Below are 16,532 nucleotides of genomic sequence, written 5' to 3'. Positions count from 1 at the left end.
CCAGTGATAATACTCTAACATCTGGAAGACACGCTGCAGGTCATGAGTGCTCTCTAACTTGATCTTGATACTAAGCCCCATGGTAGTATAATTCTCATTTTACAGAATAAGAAACCAAAATTCAGAGGTTAAGAAAATGGCCCAAAGTCAAACAATCAACAGGAAGTATCCCAGGCCTTGAAGCAAAACCCCCTATGTCTGAGTCCAGGGTCTTCCCTGCTTCAGAGTACGGCGCTTTTGCTGTAGTGGGCTTAGTTTGAGGCAAAATACTGGAGGAAACCATGTAGAATGCGTGTGCCTGGCCTCGAGGGTCACCAACTATCCTGGTTCACCTGGGACTGTGACCCAGGTTTAGCACCGAGAGTCAGTCCCATGGCCTGTGAAACCCCATCAGTCCAAGCAGACTGGATGGCTGGCCACTCCGCTGGCCCCATCCCCTTTCACCACTGCGAAGTGATTGTGACCCCCGGAAGCAAGAGAATGAACGTTGGTGGTTGCGCCTGCTTTTGTGCCAGGCACTGGGCTAGACTCTCGTCATCTAGAGTGAAATATCTCAATTGAACACTGGCTCTGCTACATATTAGCTGGGTGGCTTTGAGCAAGTTCCTTAGCCTCTCTGTGCCTCAGTGTCTTAGTCTATTCAGGCTGCTATAACAAAGTCCCAAAGACGGGTAACTTATAAACAACAGATGTTTATTTCTCGCAATTCTGGAAGTCTGAGATCAGGGTGCCAGCATGGTCAGCTTCTAGTGAGCTCTCTTCTGGGTTGCAGAATTACCATTGTATCCTCACATGATAGAAGGAGAGTGAAACCTTTCTGGGGCCTCTATTATGAAGTCACTAATCCCATTTAGAAAGGCCCCACTGTCATGATCTAATCATCTCGCAAAGGCTCTACTTTCTAACACCATCACTTGGGCGATTAGGATTTCAACATAGGAATTTTAGGGGGCTACAAATACTCAGTCCGTTGCACTCATTTTCATCATCTGTAAAATGAGAACAGCAATAAATCCCAAGTTGTTGTGAAAATTAAATGACTTTGTAAAGCACTCAGAACAGTGCCAGCACCATATCTAGGGTGGGGAGGGAGGCGGGTGCATGTGTATGTACTTTAATAAAACATTTACCAAATCAAGCTGCAAGGTAAGTTGTAGTCTTCCATTGTGTGAGTGAGGAAACTGCAGAGAGAGGCTGAAGTTACACGGCTCCAAATGGCAGCGTATGGAATGTGTGGTCACAGCACACGTGACTGTTTCTAAGATCCGAATGTTCCTCTTTGTGTCCCTAGGCCTATGTCAACCTCCTTTTCTGGTACCAGTTCTTTTGTGGGTTTTCAGGAACATCTATGACTGACTACTGGGTTTTGATCTTCTTCAACCTCCTCTTCACCTCTGCCCCTCCGGTCATCTATGGTGTTCTGGAGAAAGATGTGTCTGCGGAGACCCTCATGCAACTGCCTGAGCTTTACAAGAGTGGCCAGAAGTCAGAGGTAGGTGCTAAAGCGAGGATTCATGGATAGATACGCGTCCATCGTTAAAGCCAGTGTGTTTTCCAATCAGCTGACCCAAATATTTCAGTCCACTCAGAACTATTTAAAACTATTTGAAATGTCTGCTTGTTTTAAAACATCTCTACTCACATGGCGGATACCAAGTTACTTGCCTCTGAGACGAACACAGATAAATCTGTGAAAGGCCTTAGGTACTTTTAAGAAAAAATCCAGCGTTTGGTTCTTACCAATCACTTACCAATAACATCTAGTATTCACTAAACCCTACTACCGTCTGTTGTGCTGACTCGTAAACATCCCCTGTCTCATTTATCTTCACGAAAACATTTTGAGACAGAGCCTTATATTGTCCTGTTCTAAGATGAAAAATCTGAACCTCAAAGGGGTTAAATAATTTTTCCACACATCTGACAGCTAAACAATGGTTCAGCATGTGTTAGAAATAATGGGTCATGTGTAGCCTAAGTTGAAATTCTGGTTCTGTGGCATGGGACCTTGGTAATTTCTGTAACTCGCCTGTGCTTTGTTTTCTTTACTTTATGGAAATGATACGAGAATTAAGGAAAATAATGTGTGTAAAATTTCCAGCCATCTTAAGCTCTCAGTATTAGTATTTTTATCGTCTAGAATTAATCTGAAATTTGAGGAAATCCCAAATTTAAAATGATGTATTTATTTTCATCAGTCTAACTGTATTCTGTCTTGAACTGCCTTTCTGGAACACAGAGCAATTTAGTGTCATTAGGCTTCTTGGCGCAGCCAACAGAGAAGTCACACGTTCAGGTTTCAGGGAAGGAGAAATCCTTATAATCCTTTAATATCCTCCAATCCATTCAGACCAAAGAACTACATGGGGTTTTCCCAAAGGAGTCCAGTCTGGCTAAAGTTCAAGGCCAGAATGCAGGAGTGTGTGGTTGACATCCGTGAAGGCTGCCCTGCACCCCAAGCCTAAGTTCGATTCCAAATCCATGGGGCTAAGGAGGGGTTGAGGGAGTCAGTCAGTTTTCATAGCTAGTGTTTTAAAAGTACAGACTGAAGATTGCCTTGGTCTTTATCCTTGGGAGAACTGAGGTCACTCTTTCCTGTCGTTGAATTCTATTATCAGTCTTTTCGTACACATTGTTCTGTTGACCCGGCCAGTTCTGTAAAAGATGATCATGGCAGACAGACTCCCGGCATGTGGCTATTGACCAAAAGGTAATTGATTTCATTGACTTTACCTTCCAGAATTTGTCCTTTCTTTGAACTTGGCCTCCAAACAAATTCTGTTTTATGCTTGGGTCATTTTCTATATTCAGTGTCGTGAAATACACTCTCCAGGGTTATAGGATCTCTGCTCTAAAGGAGTTGGGTCTGTAAACCAGCAGTCAGAGGCTTCCCTTCCCAGAAGCCTTTTACTTCTCTCTCACCACCCACAGGCTGCTTCTCTCGCTTTGGCTTCATTCATATCCCGATTTTTCCCTTTCAGGTTTCGGGAAATCCCTGAGTTAATCCCTCACCTCTCATGTGTCTTATCCTTGATCCTTCCATAAGTCCTATTCTGCATGAGACTGTGGGAAACTATACTTTTTATCTTTTCACTCTAGGTTTTTTTCAGGAACCTCTATTCCCCCAGAAGCATAAAGTTATATTTTAACTTAGCCCAAAATAGTTCTCTCTTGTCCAGCGGCGTTTTGGTTGCCCCTTTGTCTCTGGAAGGTTTCTTTCCACCATGGGATTGTGTTTCTGCTTAGATTTCATGGAAACGTGGATGAAGAAAGGTAGGTAGAATATCCCATCGTTTCCAAGGAGGAAATAGTAAAAGATACAGGGGAAAGTAGACAAAACAACGAATCCTCATTGCTTTGATTTTCCAAAGGACAAAGGGATAAAAAGGATAGATGTAAAAATTTCAAGTGTAGTAGTTTTGAAGAATGGAAGAATGTATACTTCTTCCATTTGTATATTTATGAAGCTTTGTTCTTTAAGAGACAGTAAGACATTTTCAAGGAATTTTCAGCCTCTGTTTGTATTTAGAAGAAAACAAGACTAGGAAGATGTTAAGAGAAGACTAGCTCTGGGTTAATATATGTGTTTCTATTTTTGTCCATGGCAGACATCACTAATAAACTATAGCATCTTTTCCTTCTGAGTCTGAATGTAGCCTCAGAATATTTCTTAACACACATCACCATTCAATCAGAGTTGGCTCCTGTTTGAACAACCATTTCAATCACTTGACTAGTGTCTCTACTTGATCTGTCTCTTTCTTTCTACAAGCTTTGTGTAGGAAGCAGTTTAGTACATGAAAACTTATATAAGAATAGTTTATTAACCTGATAAATATTTGTTGAGTACCTATTATGTACTGGGCACTGTTTTAATCACTGTAATGAAAAAGTCAAAGTCCTACTGGGTGATGCTTACATTCCATTGACAGAAACAGAAAATCACTAAGTAAACAAACAAGATTATTTCTGATGGTGACGAGAAACTTCTCAGGATGCCACGGTCGTAAGTGATTGCATGGGCACAACTTTTAGACTGGTCTGGTGTGTGCCTCTGGAGGGAAGGGATATTTGAGGTGGGATACAAATAATGATGAACTATTCCTGTGAGAGATCCAGGGAAAAGAATCCCTGGCAGAGAGAATAGCGCAGGTAAAAGCCGCAGAAAAGAATGGATTTAGCACATTCAAGGAAAAAAAGGACGGTCCCTGTGGCAGGACCACAGTGGTAAGAAGAGCCATTCAGTGGGCAGACCGTGCAGGGCCTTCTAGGTCCTGGGAAGAAACTTGGATTGTACTGGCAATGCAGTGGGAAGTCATTGGAGGGGCTGGAAGGAGTCAGTCTGATTAGTTAGGGAGAGAGCATGACCTGATTTCCATTTTTTACAAGCCATCTGGCTGATATAGGAAAATTGGATTGAGGGTAGAAGCAGCAACAGGAGGCAGTTAATGGCTATCCATTAATTCACGGAGAGTTGATGGTGAACTGGAATGGTAGTAGATGGAGTAGCGTGGATGAGAGAAGTGGATGGATTTGGAGAAGTGTTGAAACAGTACTTTGTGATCAATAGGACATGAAAAGTTAGCACTACTGGCTCTATTTCAGGTAGATTTAAAATTGGTCCAGTGATAAACATAACCTGAGTTGAATAAGAGCTTCTGGAAGGATTTTTTTTTTTTAAACCACATTCACATGTGAATTCATTGCATTCAACTTTTACCTCATTCGTTTACCTCTGTGACAAAGCCCACCTGTTTTATGAGTGAGAGAATGAAGGAATAAAGTTTCCTCTTGGAGAAGTAAAAATAAGTACTGGCTTGTGTTGTTTCTGGACTTTGCTTGGATGCTTGTTAATCTTAATTTCTCCCCAACGTCTGTTTCCTTTCCAGGCATACGTGCCCCTCACCTTCTGGATCACCTTGTTGGATGCCTTTTATCAAAGCCTGGTCTGCTTCTTCGTGCCTTTCTTTGTGAGTCGTTTGCTCAGTGTATTTGTTACTCATGAATCCACGATGCTTCTTTGTACTTTGCCACCAGTATCAGCGTAGAGAAGGGCAGGTTGCCCATAAAATCAGGTTGATTATTAACTGTCTCAATTAGAATCTCCCCCCAAAATATGTTTAATATGGATTAAATTTGGAAAGAAGTACCTTGTTCAAGTCCTCTTGAGTCTCTTGTTAACCTTGTACTGCTTAATAATTTTTGTCAAGGACTTGAACAAAATTGAATGTCTGGCCATATAATTAGATTAATCAAAAATCAGAGAGGCAAAGTCAGAATATAAAACCTTTTATTAGCGAGTGCTGGGCTCATTCTAGTAGGATGACATTCACAGTATTAAATTTAAGATCCTGTTAAGTAGTGTCTCCAAAACTAAAAGACCTGTTTTATAGGTAAAGAATGAAGAAATGCAAAGAATGTGTAAAGGTTAATTTTAAAAATTTAGGCTAACACCAAACAGAAAGCAGCATAATGTAGCTGCTTGTCTATATAAACCCCTCCCCAGAAGAAAACAATTGTTTTATCATGGATGGTATTAACAGAGTACAGTATTAAGAAAGAAAAAAATGTTAGTCTCTAAGTTAACAATCTTCATTCTTTATTCAAATAGTATTCAAAATATTTAAATGATTGTTTGAATTAGTCTCACTAGAACATTCTGGCTGTACTGCACTGCAAAAGAAATACACAGACAAGGCAATCTGAAGTGTATTCAGGAGAGGATGAAAATGATGGTGAAAGATAAGAAAATTGTGTCACTTAAGAAATAGTTTAAGAACTTGAAGACATACAGAGAGGAGGGTATACTTGCCTAGGAGAGATATAAACTTAGAGTAGTCCTAATAACTGCTTCAAAGTTTTGAAGCTCTGTTAAGTGGAGCAAATTTCTCTTTACCTTAAAGAGCTAGAAGTGTGAGTAAAAGGTTTCAGGAAGATCAATTGTGGTTCAGAATAAAGAAGAACTCTAACTGAAAAGTGTGAAGATTAGGTGGCCTATCTAGGAGAGAGTTAGCATCTCTCTTCTGGAAATGTTAAAGTTTATCTTAAAGGACCGGTTCATAGGGATGTTGTAGAAGAGACCTAAGCCTCCGTTGAGCTGTAGCTAGACTAGTGTTACACCGGGCGTGCACAACTCTCCAAGATTACCCGCTGTTGTCCTCTCTCTGTAGACCTACCAGGGCTCAGACATTGACATCTTTACATTTGGAAACCCCCTGAACACAGCTGCGTTGTTCATCATTCTCCTCCATCTGGTCATTGAAAGCAAGAGTTTGGTGAGTGGTTTTCCTTCCTCTGAAGGATCCTGAAACCCTTTGTGGTTGGGGAAATATCTTCTATTAGCAGTGTCTCTGTGGAGCCCTTCAGGCCTAGAAGAGAAGTGGTAATGAGCAGATTAATGACTCCATGGAAGATGTTGAACGCTGTTATGCTGAGGTTGATGTGTAGCCAGGGAGCATGGAAAACACGTGCCTGCTCCCTCCGCAGTACCAGTGGTGGATGGTTAATGAAGGGGTGAGACAGGCGGGAGGAATAATTACCCTTCTTCAGCCAACATTTTTTATTTTAGTTGACTAAAACACAAAGAAGTGTGCCATAATCCTGGGACTCTGACTTTAGTGATGATTTTATGCCTTTCTTATGATACAAAAAATAATCTTTTTTTTTGCTTTCCCTTGGGTAAAACCCTTTAGTGGGTTCCCATTTTTCTTGGAATAAAATCGGAAAGCCCTAAGGTGACCTATAAGGTGTCATGCAGTGATGCCCTTACTTCTCTCTCCAGCCTCATTTCCACTTACTCAGGCTGGAACCACATTATCCTACTTTCAGTTTCTCTGATGCATGGAGCTTGGTGCCACCTCAGGACCGCAGCATTTACCGTATCTTTTAATGGAGGTATTTTTTTGTTCCCATTGTTTCCCTGCACTTCACCAACTCAAATGCTGTTTTAGGTCTTGTTAGGTATCAGCAAAAATGCTACTTCCCCCAAAAGCCCTTCCCTAACCATCCATTCTTTCATACATTCTCTCGCTTTTACCCATGAGTCTGATAATAATTTATAATTATTCACTTAATTTTGTGATTGCCTGATTCATGTATATCTTCTGCATTAGACTATAATCCCTGTGAGGGCAGGGTGTAGACCTATTTTGTTCACCACTGTATACCAATGTCAAGAACAAGTATGGCACACAGTAGGTGCCCAAAACATAGTTGAATGGATAAATGAATGATCAAATAACCAATCAGTGTTTGGGGTATACTCACCATCCTGGTAATAAGTAAATTTCAAATAGAAAATAGCTGAATGAGGTTAATAGTTTAAAATACACAAGATTATATTATGAAATCATTTAGAGCTGTTTCTAAAGTAAGGCTGATTATTTTTGGCATCACTTGCTTCGCTTACAATCAGTTATAACCCCATCTTACAAGCCCAAAATGTAGTAAATGGTTAATATCTGCAAATACCAGAGGAGTAAAGGGAATTCTAGAACTGAAATATTTGGGATTGTTTTCATACCTATTTCATTTTGAAGCAATTGCACAAGTCCTTTTGGTTACCGCCTGAGGGAGGGCCACAGGTCCCGACATTCATTAGTGTCCCAGAGGATCTGACACAAAAGTGTATTCGTTTGGATTCACTGATGAAGAACAACAACCCTCTATTCTGGTTAACCCCGAACAAATAGAAAAGTTATTAAAAATATACTGAAGAACCCTGGTAAAACAAAATAAAGCAGAACAAAAAGTCCTGAGGAAGCAGAGTGACTCCAGAGAGCCAGGGAACAGAAACTAATGGACTTGACAGGACGGGTCTCTGCTCCGAACTGGCCCCAGGCATTTTCTTTCTGCTCTTGCGGGGTCGTGCTCCAAGTCTCGTCCCTCGTGCCAGAATCCTATTCTTCCGCCGTAGCCTTTAGCTAGGGGAGGAATATTTTGCCAAGACTGTGTACGATGCTGCGTGTCCTCACTGGGAATAAAGGGAGTGAAAGCTAGATTCCAAGAAAAACCGAGAGTGCTACTAAAAGGATTCATCGTTAGGGCACCATTCCTCATGCCAGAGGACACACGGCTAGAGCACCCAGCTTCTGGAGGGCCCTTGTCCCGTGTACCCCAATCCCTAAGGCTTGGGCACACCTGGGACCTATTCCGTGGGGGGTGTTATCAGAGGTTCTCAACTGTGGTTGAACATTGGAACCACCTGGGGAGCTTTACAGGCACCGATGCCGGCCTGAGTCGTTCCCAGAGATTCTGACTTCATCGGTTTGGGGTGTAGACTGGCTGTAGAGATTTTAACCATTCTTATGCAAGTATTTACAGCCATCAGTTTTGGAAAAAAACAGGTGTAAACTGTAGCTGTTTTAGAAAACATTTCACCAAATGATAGCTTATCCTCCTTTAAAAAATAGTAGTATAAGCAAGGAAGATTAACCTCGCCCTTTTTCCTGTCTTCCATCCTTTATTCCTATAATTATTCTTCACGATCCTGGACCAGAGGCATCTATTTCACATGGAAACTCATTAGAAATGCAAAATATTGAGCTCTACCCTAAACCTGCTGAATCCTAAACTGAGGATTGGGCCCAGCAATGTTTTAACAAGCTCTCCAAGTGATTCTAATGCGCACCTAAGCTTGAGAACCCACTGGGAAAGGATTGGAGTAGATTTGATGTTTTGGCATAAAAAACATATCTTGAGAATATAAAACTCTTTCCCTTCGTGCCCTTACTCACCATCTCCTTGCCACTTCCTGGTCAGTTTCTACCACGTGTTCCTTGACTGTAACATCCTTGTGTCAACTCAACCTAGGTTCTGCTGTGACACACACAGATTACTTTCTTGCTCACATAAAGTTGGCTGATGTTCCAGACAGCTCTAGAAGGAATTGTCCTCTGAGGGGCGGCTCAGTGGCCCAGGGTGCATCTTGTAACCGTGATACCGGGAATTGTCCCCAAAGGGAACTTCTTGGTTACTGTGGAAGGAGACAGCATGAAAAATTGCAAACCAGCTCTTCCATGTTTCACACACCCTCCCTCCCACTCATATTTCACCAGTCAAAGCAAGACACGTGGCTGTGCTTGATTTCACAGGAGTAGGGACGTGCGGGCCACACAAACGCTTACTAGGGGAGGAGAATGAGAGGACTCGTGGGCAACAGTAATGGCCACCACCTATGTGAGTGGCTAAAAGTTTGCCAGTGAGTGACTGCATGGAGAAAATTCAAACACCTCCTGGTTCATAGACAATACAGAGTAAGTTAGGCAACAGAATTACTTTTTGGCATTTGATTTGGTTTTAAAGAATTCAAGCAGCAATAGAAGATTCATAAAAGCCCTCTTACCTCCTCGGTCTGCTGTGTGCTGTTACGCCATTGGTGCAGTGCTCAGACGTGTTCTCTCTTTAGTGGAGCAACGTTGCCAGGCTGCCACACCCTGTCGGGGGGAGAGGGTTCATGTCCTTTGCTCCTCTTGTCTCGCAGACGTGGATCCACGTCCTGGTCATCGTGGGCAGTGTCCTGTCTTACTTCCTCTTTGCCTTGGCTTTTGGAGCCCTGTGCGTCACTTGCAACCCACCATCCAACCCCTACTGGATTATGCAGGAGCACATGCTGGATCCGGTGTTCTACTTAGTTTGCGTCCTCACCACCTGCGTGGCTCTTCTGCCCAGGTACGGCATGCGTGTTGTATCATCAAGAGCGTAAATGGAGTCCTAGGCTTAGCCTCCTTTGAGCCGGTACTAAGGATGGTTGACCAGCCTGTTTAGTAGCAGGGAAGTCCGTCTGTGTACAGGTTAAAATACGGGCTTTAACTGTTTTATTGGAGAAAAAATTGGTTTCATTAAGCAAACTGGGAGGTTTGAGTTTCTCTCCGGAACATGTCTAATCTGTTGACAGTTCCCAGGGTTAGGGCAGCCTTTCTCCATTCAAGGACCTAGATCCTTTCTCGCCCTTTTTGTTCTGCCATTTCCCGAGGATGTTGCCTTGATCTGGGGTGATTTTTGGAATGGAATCCAAAACAATGGAATACCACAGATGGGGTGATTTATAAAGAGAAATTGATTGGCTCACAGTCCTGAAGGCTGGGAAGTCTGATACCCACCATTTTTTCCCGGTTAGCTCCTCATTGCTCACCAACCATGAACTCCCAGACTCGTCAGAATTATTCTGCCGGGGTGGAGGCAGCTGTCAGCCTCCTGCACCTACCTGCCTCTGGGCTTCTATTTCCACCGTGACCATGTGGCTCTGGAAGGCGGGGGCCGCTCCTGCTGGGAACTGGCTGAGCAGAACTGCACATAGTATTTTCTAAGTGCTTTACAAATACTAGTTTGTTTAATATTGTTTCTATCTCCATTTTATAGTTCACTTACCCTCCCCCTTTACTCAGGAGCTCAGTGGCCACCAAATCGTTTTATTTTTTCTAATTGGTCAGTATCGTTTGTGTGTCCCATGATGCCTTTGAGGTGAATTTGATTCTGTGATGTTCTTTCTAACTCAGGTTTGCATACAGAGTTCTGCAGGGCTCCCTGTTTCCGTCTCCAACTCTGAGAGCCAAGCACCTTGACAGACTCACTCCGGAGGAGCGGACGGAAGCTCTCAAGAAGTGGAGGAGGGCTGGAAAGATGGATCCAGTGACATCAAACCATGCTGGACCATCAGGCGACCAGGCAGGAAGAAGACCCCCGTCTAGACCTTCTGCTGCCTTTGCAGTGAGGTCGGCAACTTCTTGTGCAGTTGAACAAGGAAGCACAGCTCTGTGAAACTGCCCTAGACCTAGGCCGCTCTGCCACGGAGGCCTCGCAGGTGGCCGGACCCTCAAAAGATTAAGAAAGCAGGATGTCCTCCTCGAAGCTGAAGTATCCTTTTGAGTTTGGAAGAGGGATTTTGAGAGGCACCTCTACCACACAAGAATGACTTGGATTTTTCCATAAGGGACATGAGCATTTTCCTAGGCTTGGGAAGGCTGACAGAAGGACCATTATCGGTGTATTAGTATATACATTTGTAATGGAGAAGTAGAGTTTGACCTAGACAGAGTTTAGGGAAGTGAAGTATTTAATTCAGAATCAAATGCTTTTATGAAACTTTTTGGATTTTATAAAAGCATTTTCATTGTCTTAGAAATGCAAACATTTTAAAGGGGAGTCATTTGAGAAATATTTATTTTACAGGGAGATCTCATATTCTTGGGAAATGCTTTAAATGAGCTGGCTCCAATCTGAATTTTTTTTTTTTTTAATTGAGAAAAAAGTACGTTTGAGTTGAGACTCAGAAAATATTTCCATATGGAAAAAATGTTATAAATGGTTAATTTACAGATAAACTTCCAATATCCTTTTAAACAACGACGTACCTAAAATACAGTATAATTGTACTGCTTAAAATACAGTTAAAATATGTGAGACTCACCTCACTGCTCATCTCAGTGTTTCCGTAAGGCGGAACCTTCATTGGGAAGGGGCAGGAAAGACAGTGCGGGTCCTATCAGCTCCAAGGAATGCGTTCCTCTCCCAGCTTCCAGGCAAGAGAAGACTTTTCATGAGGGCTGCCTCAGCCCAGATGGGGTCAGTGAGGAAACTGAGGCCGTAGGTCAGGCAGACAGCATCCACTGGCCCTGCGACCACTGGGCAATCTCCTGTACTCTAAAGCTGACACTAGCCCGATTGAAATGATACCATCAATTTCAAAACATTCTTCTAGAGACCACTTGAGGGTTCATTGTTTACACAATATCCTACAACTTTTCCAGGTTGTAGCCTTTAAAAAATGGGATATAAATTGAGACTAATACAGATTGTCCTCAGGAGGTTTCTATGAGGTTCTTAGAAAAAATCGTTTTTTGTTTTTTTTTTAATGCATTGGAAGCCAGGAATGTCTACAGCAAGTTGACTTCCATGCAATCATGTATGCTGACTTTAGTTGGAGCAAAGAAACTAGTTTTATGCTAAGGCCAGGTGTTGGTATAACATCATGTATTCTTGCTGAAGTCCTTTTAAAATTCTGCCTCTATTATCTGAAAGCTGTCAGCCATCAATCATCCAGAATTTCCTTCATGAATCGCTATGCTGATGTTCAGTGTCTACATTAAGGTCTTCTTAATGACTATTAAACTGTTATTCTCAGGGTTTAATCTTCTACCTGTTGCCTCCTATCGTGGTCTGACATTTTTTTTGTAGCCTGCTGATATTATTGCATATAGTCTTTTATACAGACTGATTTCTAGAACTTTCAAAATCCTATATGATGAATGAAAGTCGCTTTCTACTTCCTTATGATTTTTTTAAATAAACTGTTTAATAAATAATGTGTACTGAAAAACTGTCATAAATTCTTGTAAACACTCACTGTATCCAACTGTAATTAGTACCAGAACTTAGAAGGAAAGTCCTAAAGCACATCTTTTACCAGAATATTGTTCAGCCTTTTCTTATGTGGGAAAACCACTGCTGTTATATCGTTTGCTATCCTCATAGCTGGCATCGTTCCCTGAGATCATCATCTTCTGCTAAATAAAAATTTAGGGATATAGTCACTTATAAATAAAAGATTAGAATCTAAGAATAAAAAGAATGAGCCAAAAACACTAAGAAAAAAGGTTAATTTCCAAGACATACATTATCTGTACATACGAATAGAGGAAAAAATTGAATGTTTATGTTATGGGGTCAAAATCTCCTATCTATAATTCTAAAGTTTCCAAAGCTCTGAAAACTGAAAATATTTTCCATAAATTAGGTACAAAATCAATGCCCTGAACAAATGTAAGGCTATACACTTAAAGTATAAAATTCATATATTTTGCTACAAAAATATTAATAGCTCATTTTATTACTGAGTACCAAACTGTATTTTTAAAATTTGGAAAATTCTGAATTCTGAAACACATTCTGGCCCCTAGGCTAAAGAAATTTGGGATCTATATTAAACATTTGAAGAGTCACATTTACAAGTAAGTAACTCTTACATAAAGCTAATGTGAGCTGTTGCAGTTCAGTATATTTCACTAAATTTGGGGGAACAAGCACTGTATCATTGCTCCTGGTAGCCAAGGAAATTGATTACTAGTAATATGTACCTGTGAGAATGAGCTATAAGAAAGATAAATTTTGATGGGTGTGGAGCTCGGGGCCAGCCAGCATGCTGCTACAGAGAGAGAAACAATTTCCTGACACTTGCTATCTGTGTTCCATATCCATCCAATAAAAAAAAAGATCATACCATTTTATTTGTATTAAGAATTATTTAAAATAAGTACATTACATACATTTCACTGCACAAAATTTGAGCAAGGTTAAAAGTTTGTGACATTAAGAATGTAACTGTAAGGAAACTGACCTATGTTGTTAAACTTGCATACGATCGTGACCACAATCCAGTGACTGTTTCACACGCTCACTGGGTTTACGTTAATACAAACTACAAGACAGGATGTGAATAACATGGAAAGTGTTTAAACAGCTTTTTGAATTTCAAAGGTGTTTACACATAGAAAAAGAGTACAAAAATACATGTATAAAATTATAAGTAGTCTCTATTTGGAATGCTGAGGCAATCCGGGTTGCTGGTGGAGGTTCCATAGGGAAGAGTATTTGTTCAAAAGGCATTTGAATGTTGCAGAATGAATGTCCCTAATTAAGTTAGATATATGTGATGATTTGTGTTTGGAAGCTTTTTAGTGGGGAAAAATACTTTAACCACTAATTGCTTCAAAATTGATTTGCATAAAGTGGCCTAGTGCTAAAAAAATCATCTTTGAAATTTTAATTATCAATAAAAAGAAACTGCAACACCAGATGTTAAACATCTTTTGAGAAAAATTACATAATATTTTACTCCATGCAAAGTTTTACTGTGCTTTGAAGTGCATTTCTGTGACTTTATTGATATGAACGAACACAGAAAAAAAATATTTAATTGGGAGAGGAATGCAATTTAATTTTCTTTTTTAAAAAATTGCATCACTCCATTCTATAGCAAATTCTCTGTTGGCAAAGTTTAATATCCACTTTATTGTCATATAGGCAAAACCAAATACCTCCCAGGAATATGGATTTAGTTTTTGAAATCTCAATCAGCCAACTCATCTACACTGAACAAATCCCAGCTATGGGGGAAGTTCTATAGAGACTTTTCTATAAAATTACAAAGTTGATTTAAATCAGAATGGGCAATCCTATAATGCCAAGTGTTAAAACTGAAGTCTACAGAACTCTGTGTTCAGTACATTTTGCCACTTAAATGGATGCTGTTCGTCTTTTACCTTTGTCTTTTATAAGTTCTCAGAATTACCACGCAAGCATTAGAAGAGTAACAGTAAATAATTTAAACATGTAAATTATCTTGGCTTTTAATAAATCAAAAGCAAGTCTCTAATGTTAATGTTGAAATTTGCCACTATGCTACTGTGCTCGAGAAACAAAAACTGGCAAAGATTAATTAGTTGGCCTGGATCTCAGTGTCCTTTCTGGGATAGGATAAAAGGGAACATTCCTGTAACATGGTACCCTAGTGCCCGCATTATTTTAAATCTCTCCAGAGTTGATCATTTTGTGCTGCAGTCAAGGTTAGTTTTGGCAAAAGAACAAAGTCTGCTTTGCTTAGTTTTTTTAAAGTCTTTCACCGACCTTAAGAGGAAAATAAAGTTGAAAAAATTTAGTCCAAAACAAACCTGCGAATTTGCAGTGCAGGGGTGAGCATGCCCTGTCCGTGAAAAGCGCTTCCGTCCAGCTCTCTGCAGGAAACCCTTCGCGGTCGAGAAGGCCATTTTCTTTGAGTGTAGCTGGCAACATCTCTGATCATCCTCGGAGTTAGTTCAGGAGAAAGGTCTGTATGTATATTTGTCTTTGAATCCATTCGACAAAGTAGGACACGTTGCTATACACGCCAGGCCCCAGGACTTTGGAAAAGCAGACGGAGCCCCACGAGGTTAAACCAAATAATGTCCACTGTCCTGTAGGCCGCTCACAAACAAGAGGCCCACCACTGTCACCCTGTAACAAATAGCAAAGGACATTAGTCACTGGGATTTCAGAGTCCTGATGGCACCCATGCTATCCTGAGGGTGCGATGACGCCAAACCCAGCTTAACCAACTTGGAAAATTTCAACAAAGCTTTCCATTGTATAAATGGAGCTTTCAAAGGAACATGTTAACCTCCCTATCTTTGAAAGGATAGAGAGTGGCTTGGGAAGCCATTGTGTTCTTTCTTTCTATGAAATTGGAATACATTTTTTCAGTCATTTCCTGCACTTCTCAAAATATGTCATAAAATTGTTTTCAAGGATCAGAACTGATTTTCTTAATTGACCTCATTCTTTCAGTTTGATTTATCTTATAACTGCAGCAAGTACCCAAAAGGAACATCCAAAGATTCCACCCCCCCACAAACAGTACTTCAAAAACATTCTAAACTAGCTCTCTATTCTGAAGATTCTTGCTATGTGCACGAATGCATTAAGTAGAGCACATTTCGGGAGCTCTCACTGCACTTCTTAGGGCTCTGGAAATGTATATTTCAATAGAAAATACCAGTTAAGAATTACTTACCGTGAAGTATTTCATTTACTTATAGCGTTTATTTTATTTCATATCCATGGAGATTTTCATTCTTGATATTTACGGTTAGATACTGCAACTGGGTTCATTCAGCTCTTTCCTCCAATATAGTCAACACTAAAACCCTGCGGCTTTACAGACATTAATATTTGCTACACCTGAAAGATCAGGTAGGTGAGGGCAGTGTGCTCTGCTCTGCGTCATTAGAGAGGGGTTGTTGCCATAGAAAATAAGCAACTAAGTATATAAATGCATTCTAGAAAGTTACAAATACTCCTTGCCCTGTAAGACATCCAAACTTGGAAGCCTGTCTGTGGTCTTTCTTCTACTTGGTGATGTTGAAGAATAATAGAAACAAAGTTTACTGATGCCCTTTCTAAGCATTTCCCTTGTGTTAGCTCATTTAATCTTTACAAAATCCCTAAGAACTGATACTATTTATTATAATTACATCCATCTCAGAGATATTGAAACTGAAGCCCAGGTAAACTCGTTCGCTGGCAGAGCCAGACAGTCTGGCAGGCAGGACTCCACCTCTGCAACTACGAGGCTACGCTGGCTTCTTAAAACTTGTGCTATGACAGCAAAATTGAGTTTTTGATTGTGCTGTCTGCTTTTATGGAAGTGGTGATCTTTAAATTCATAACTTTCCAATGCCCTGAGCCTAAATAATAAACATAGAATTTGCAAGAGGCTCAGTAAATTTTTCTGCCTGAAAATCTAATTAAATTTAAAAAAAAAAAAAAAAAAAAAAGCAAAATGTCCTGGAAACATTTCTATTAGACATATTTCACACTTTTTTATTTCCCCTTATATAAAATAAATACTAAGATGCTCAATTATTTAGGTTGAACTAGTTATTATGCCAGAGAGTGGTTAAAATGGGACGTGTTTAGATGTCACCACCTCTTCACTTCCAGATCAGAAACTTAGTCAAATAATTATTTAGCATCTACTCTTTGAAAGGTTCCGTGCTTGG

General features: G+C 40.5%; 2 protein-coding genes across 5 annotated transcripts in view; one reads left to right on the top strand and one right to left on the bottom strand.

Moving 5' to 3' along the window:
• Positions 1 to 10,830, top strand: part of ATP10D (ATPase phospholipid transporting 10D (putative)) — a 52,538-nt gene extending 41,708 nt beyond the window's left edge. Inside the window, exons 18-22 of the mRNA XM_069457570.1 lie at positions 1,292 to 1,492; positions 4,890 to 4,970; positions 6,171 to 6,275; positions 9,482 to 9,669; positions 10,497 to 10,830. Of these exons, the coding sequence (XP_069313671.1) occupies positions 1,292 to 1,492; positions 4,890 to 4,970; positions 6,171 to 6,275; positions 9,482 to 9,669; positions 10,497 to 10,758 (837 nt within the window). The 3' untranslated portion in view covers positions 10,759 to 10,830. The remainder of the gene's footprint in view (positions 1 to 1,291; positions 1,493 to 4,889; positions 4,971 to 6,170; positions 6,276 to 9,481; positions 9,670 to 10,496) is intronic.
• CORIN (corin, serine peptidase) overlaps positions 6,305 to 16,532 on the bottom strand; it is a 198,119-nt gene continuing 187,891 nt past the window's right edge. For 2 of the 4 annotated variants that reach the window (XR_011231390.1, XR_011231388.1), the window contains exons 22-25: positions 14,667 to 14,988; positions 11,408 to 11,755; positions 8,736 to 8,974; positions 6,305 to 6,368 (exon numbers count right to left, since the gene is read on the bottom strand). Coding sequence is in view for 1 of the 4 variants with exons in the window: in XM_069457572.1 (XP_069313673.1) it covers positions 14,806 to 14,988 (183 nt within the window). In the remaining 3 variants the exon portion in view is untranslated. Of the gene's footprint in view, positions 6,369 to 8,735; positions 8,975 to 10,837; positions 10,962 to 11,407; positions 11,756 to 13,016; positions 14,989 to 16,532 lie in introns of those variants that run through there. The other 2 variants (XR_011231389.1, XM_069457572.1) reach the window with 2 other exon arrangements.

The sequence above is a fragment of the Eulemur rufifrons genome, chromosome 24 (genome assembly GCF_041146395.1).
Source record: "Eulemur rufifrons isolate Redbay chromosome 24, OSU_ERuf_1, whole genome shotgun sequence".
NCBI lineage: Eukaryota > Metazoa > Chordata > Mammalia > Primates > Lemuridae > Eulemur > Eulemur rufifrons.
The sequence above is the reverse complement of the archived record's forward strand: the minus strand, read 5'-3'. Positions and strand labels throughout refer to the sequence as shown.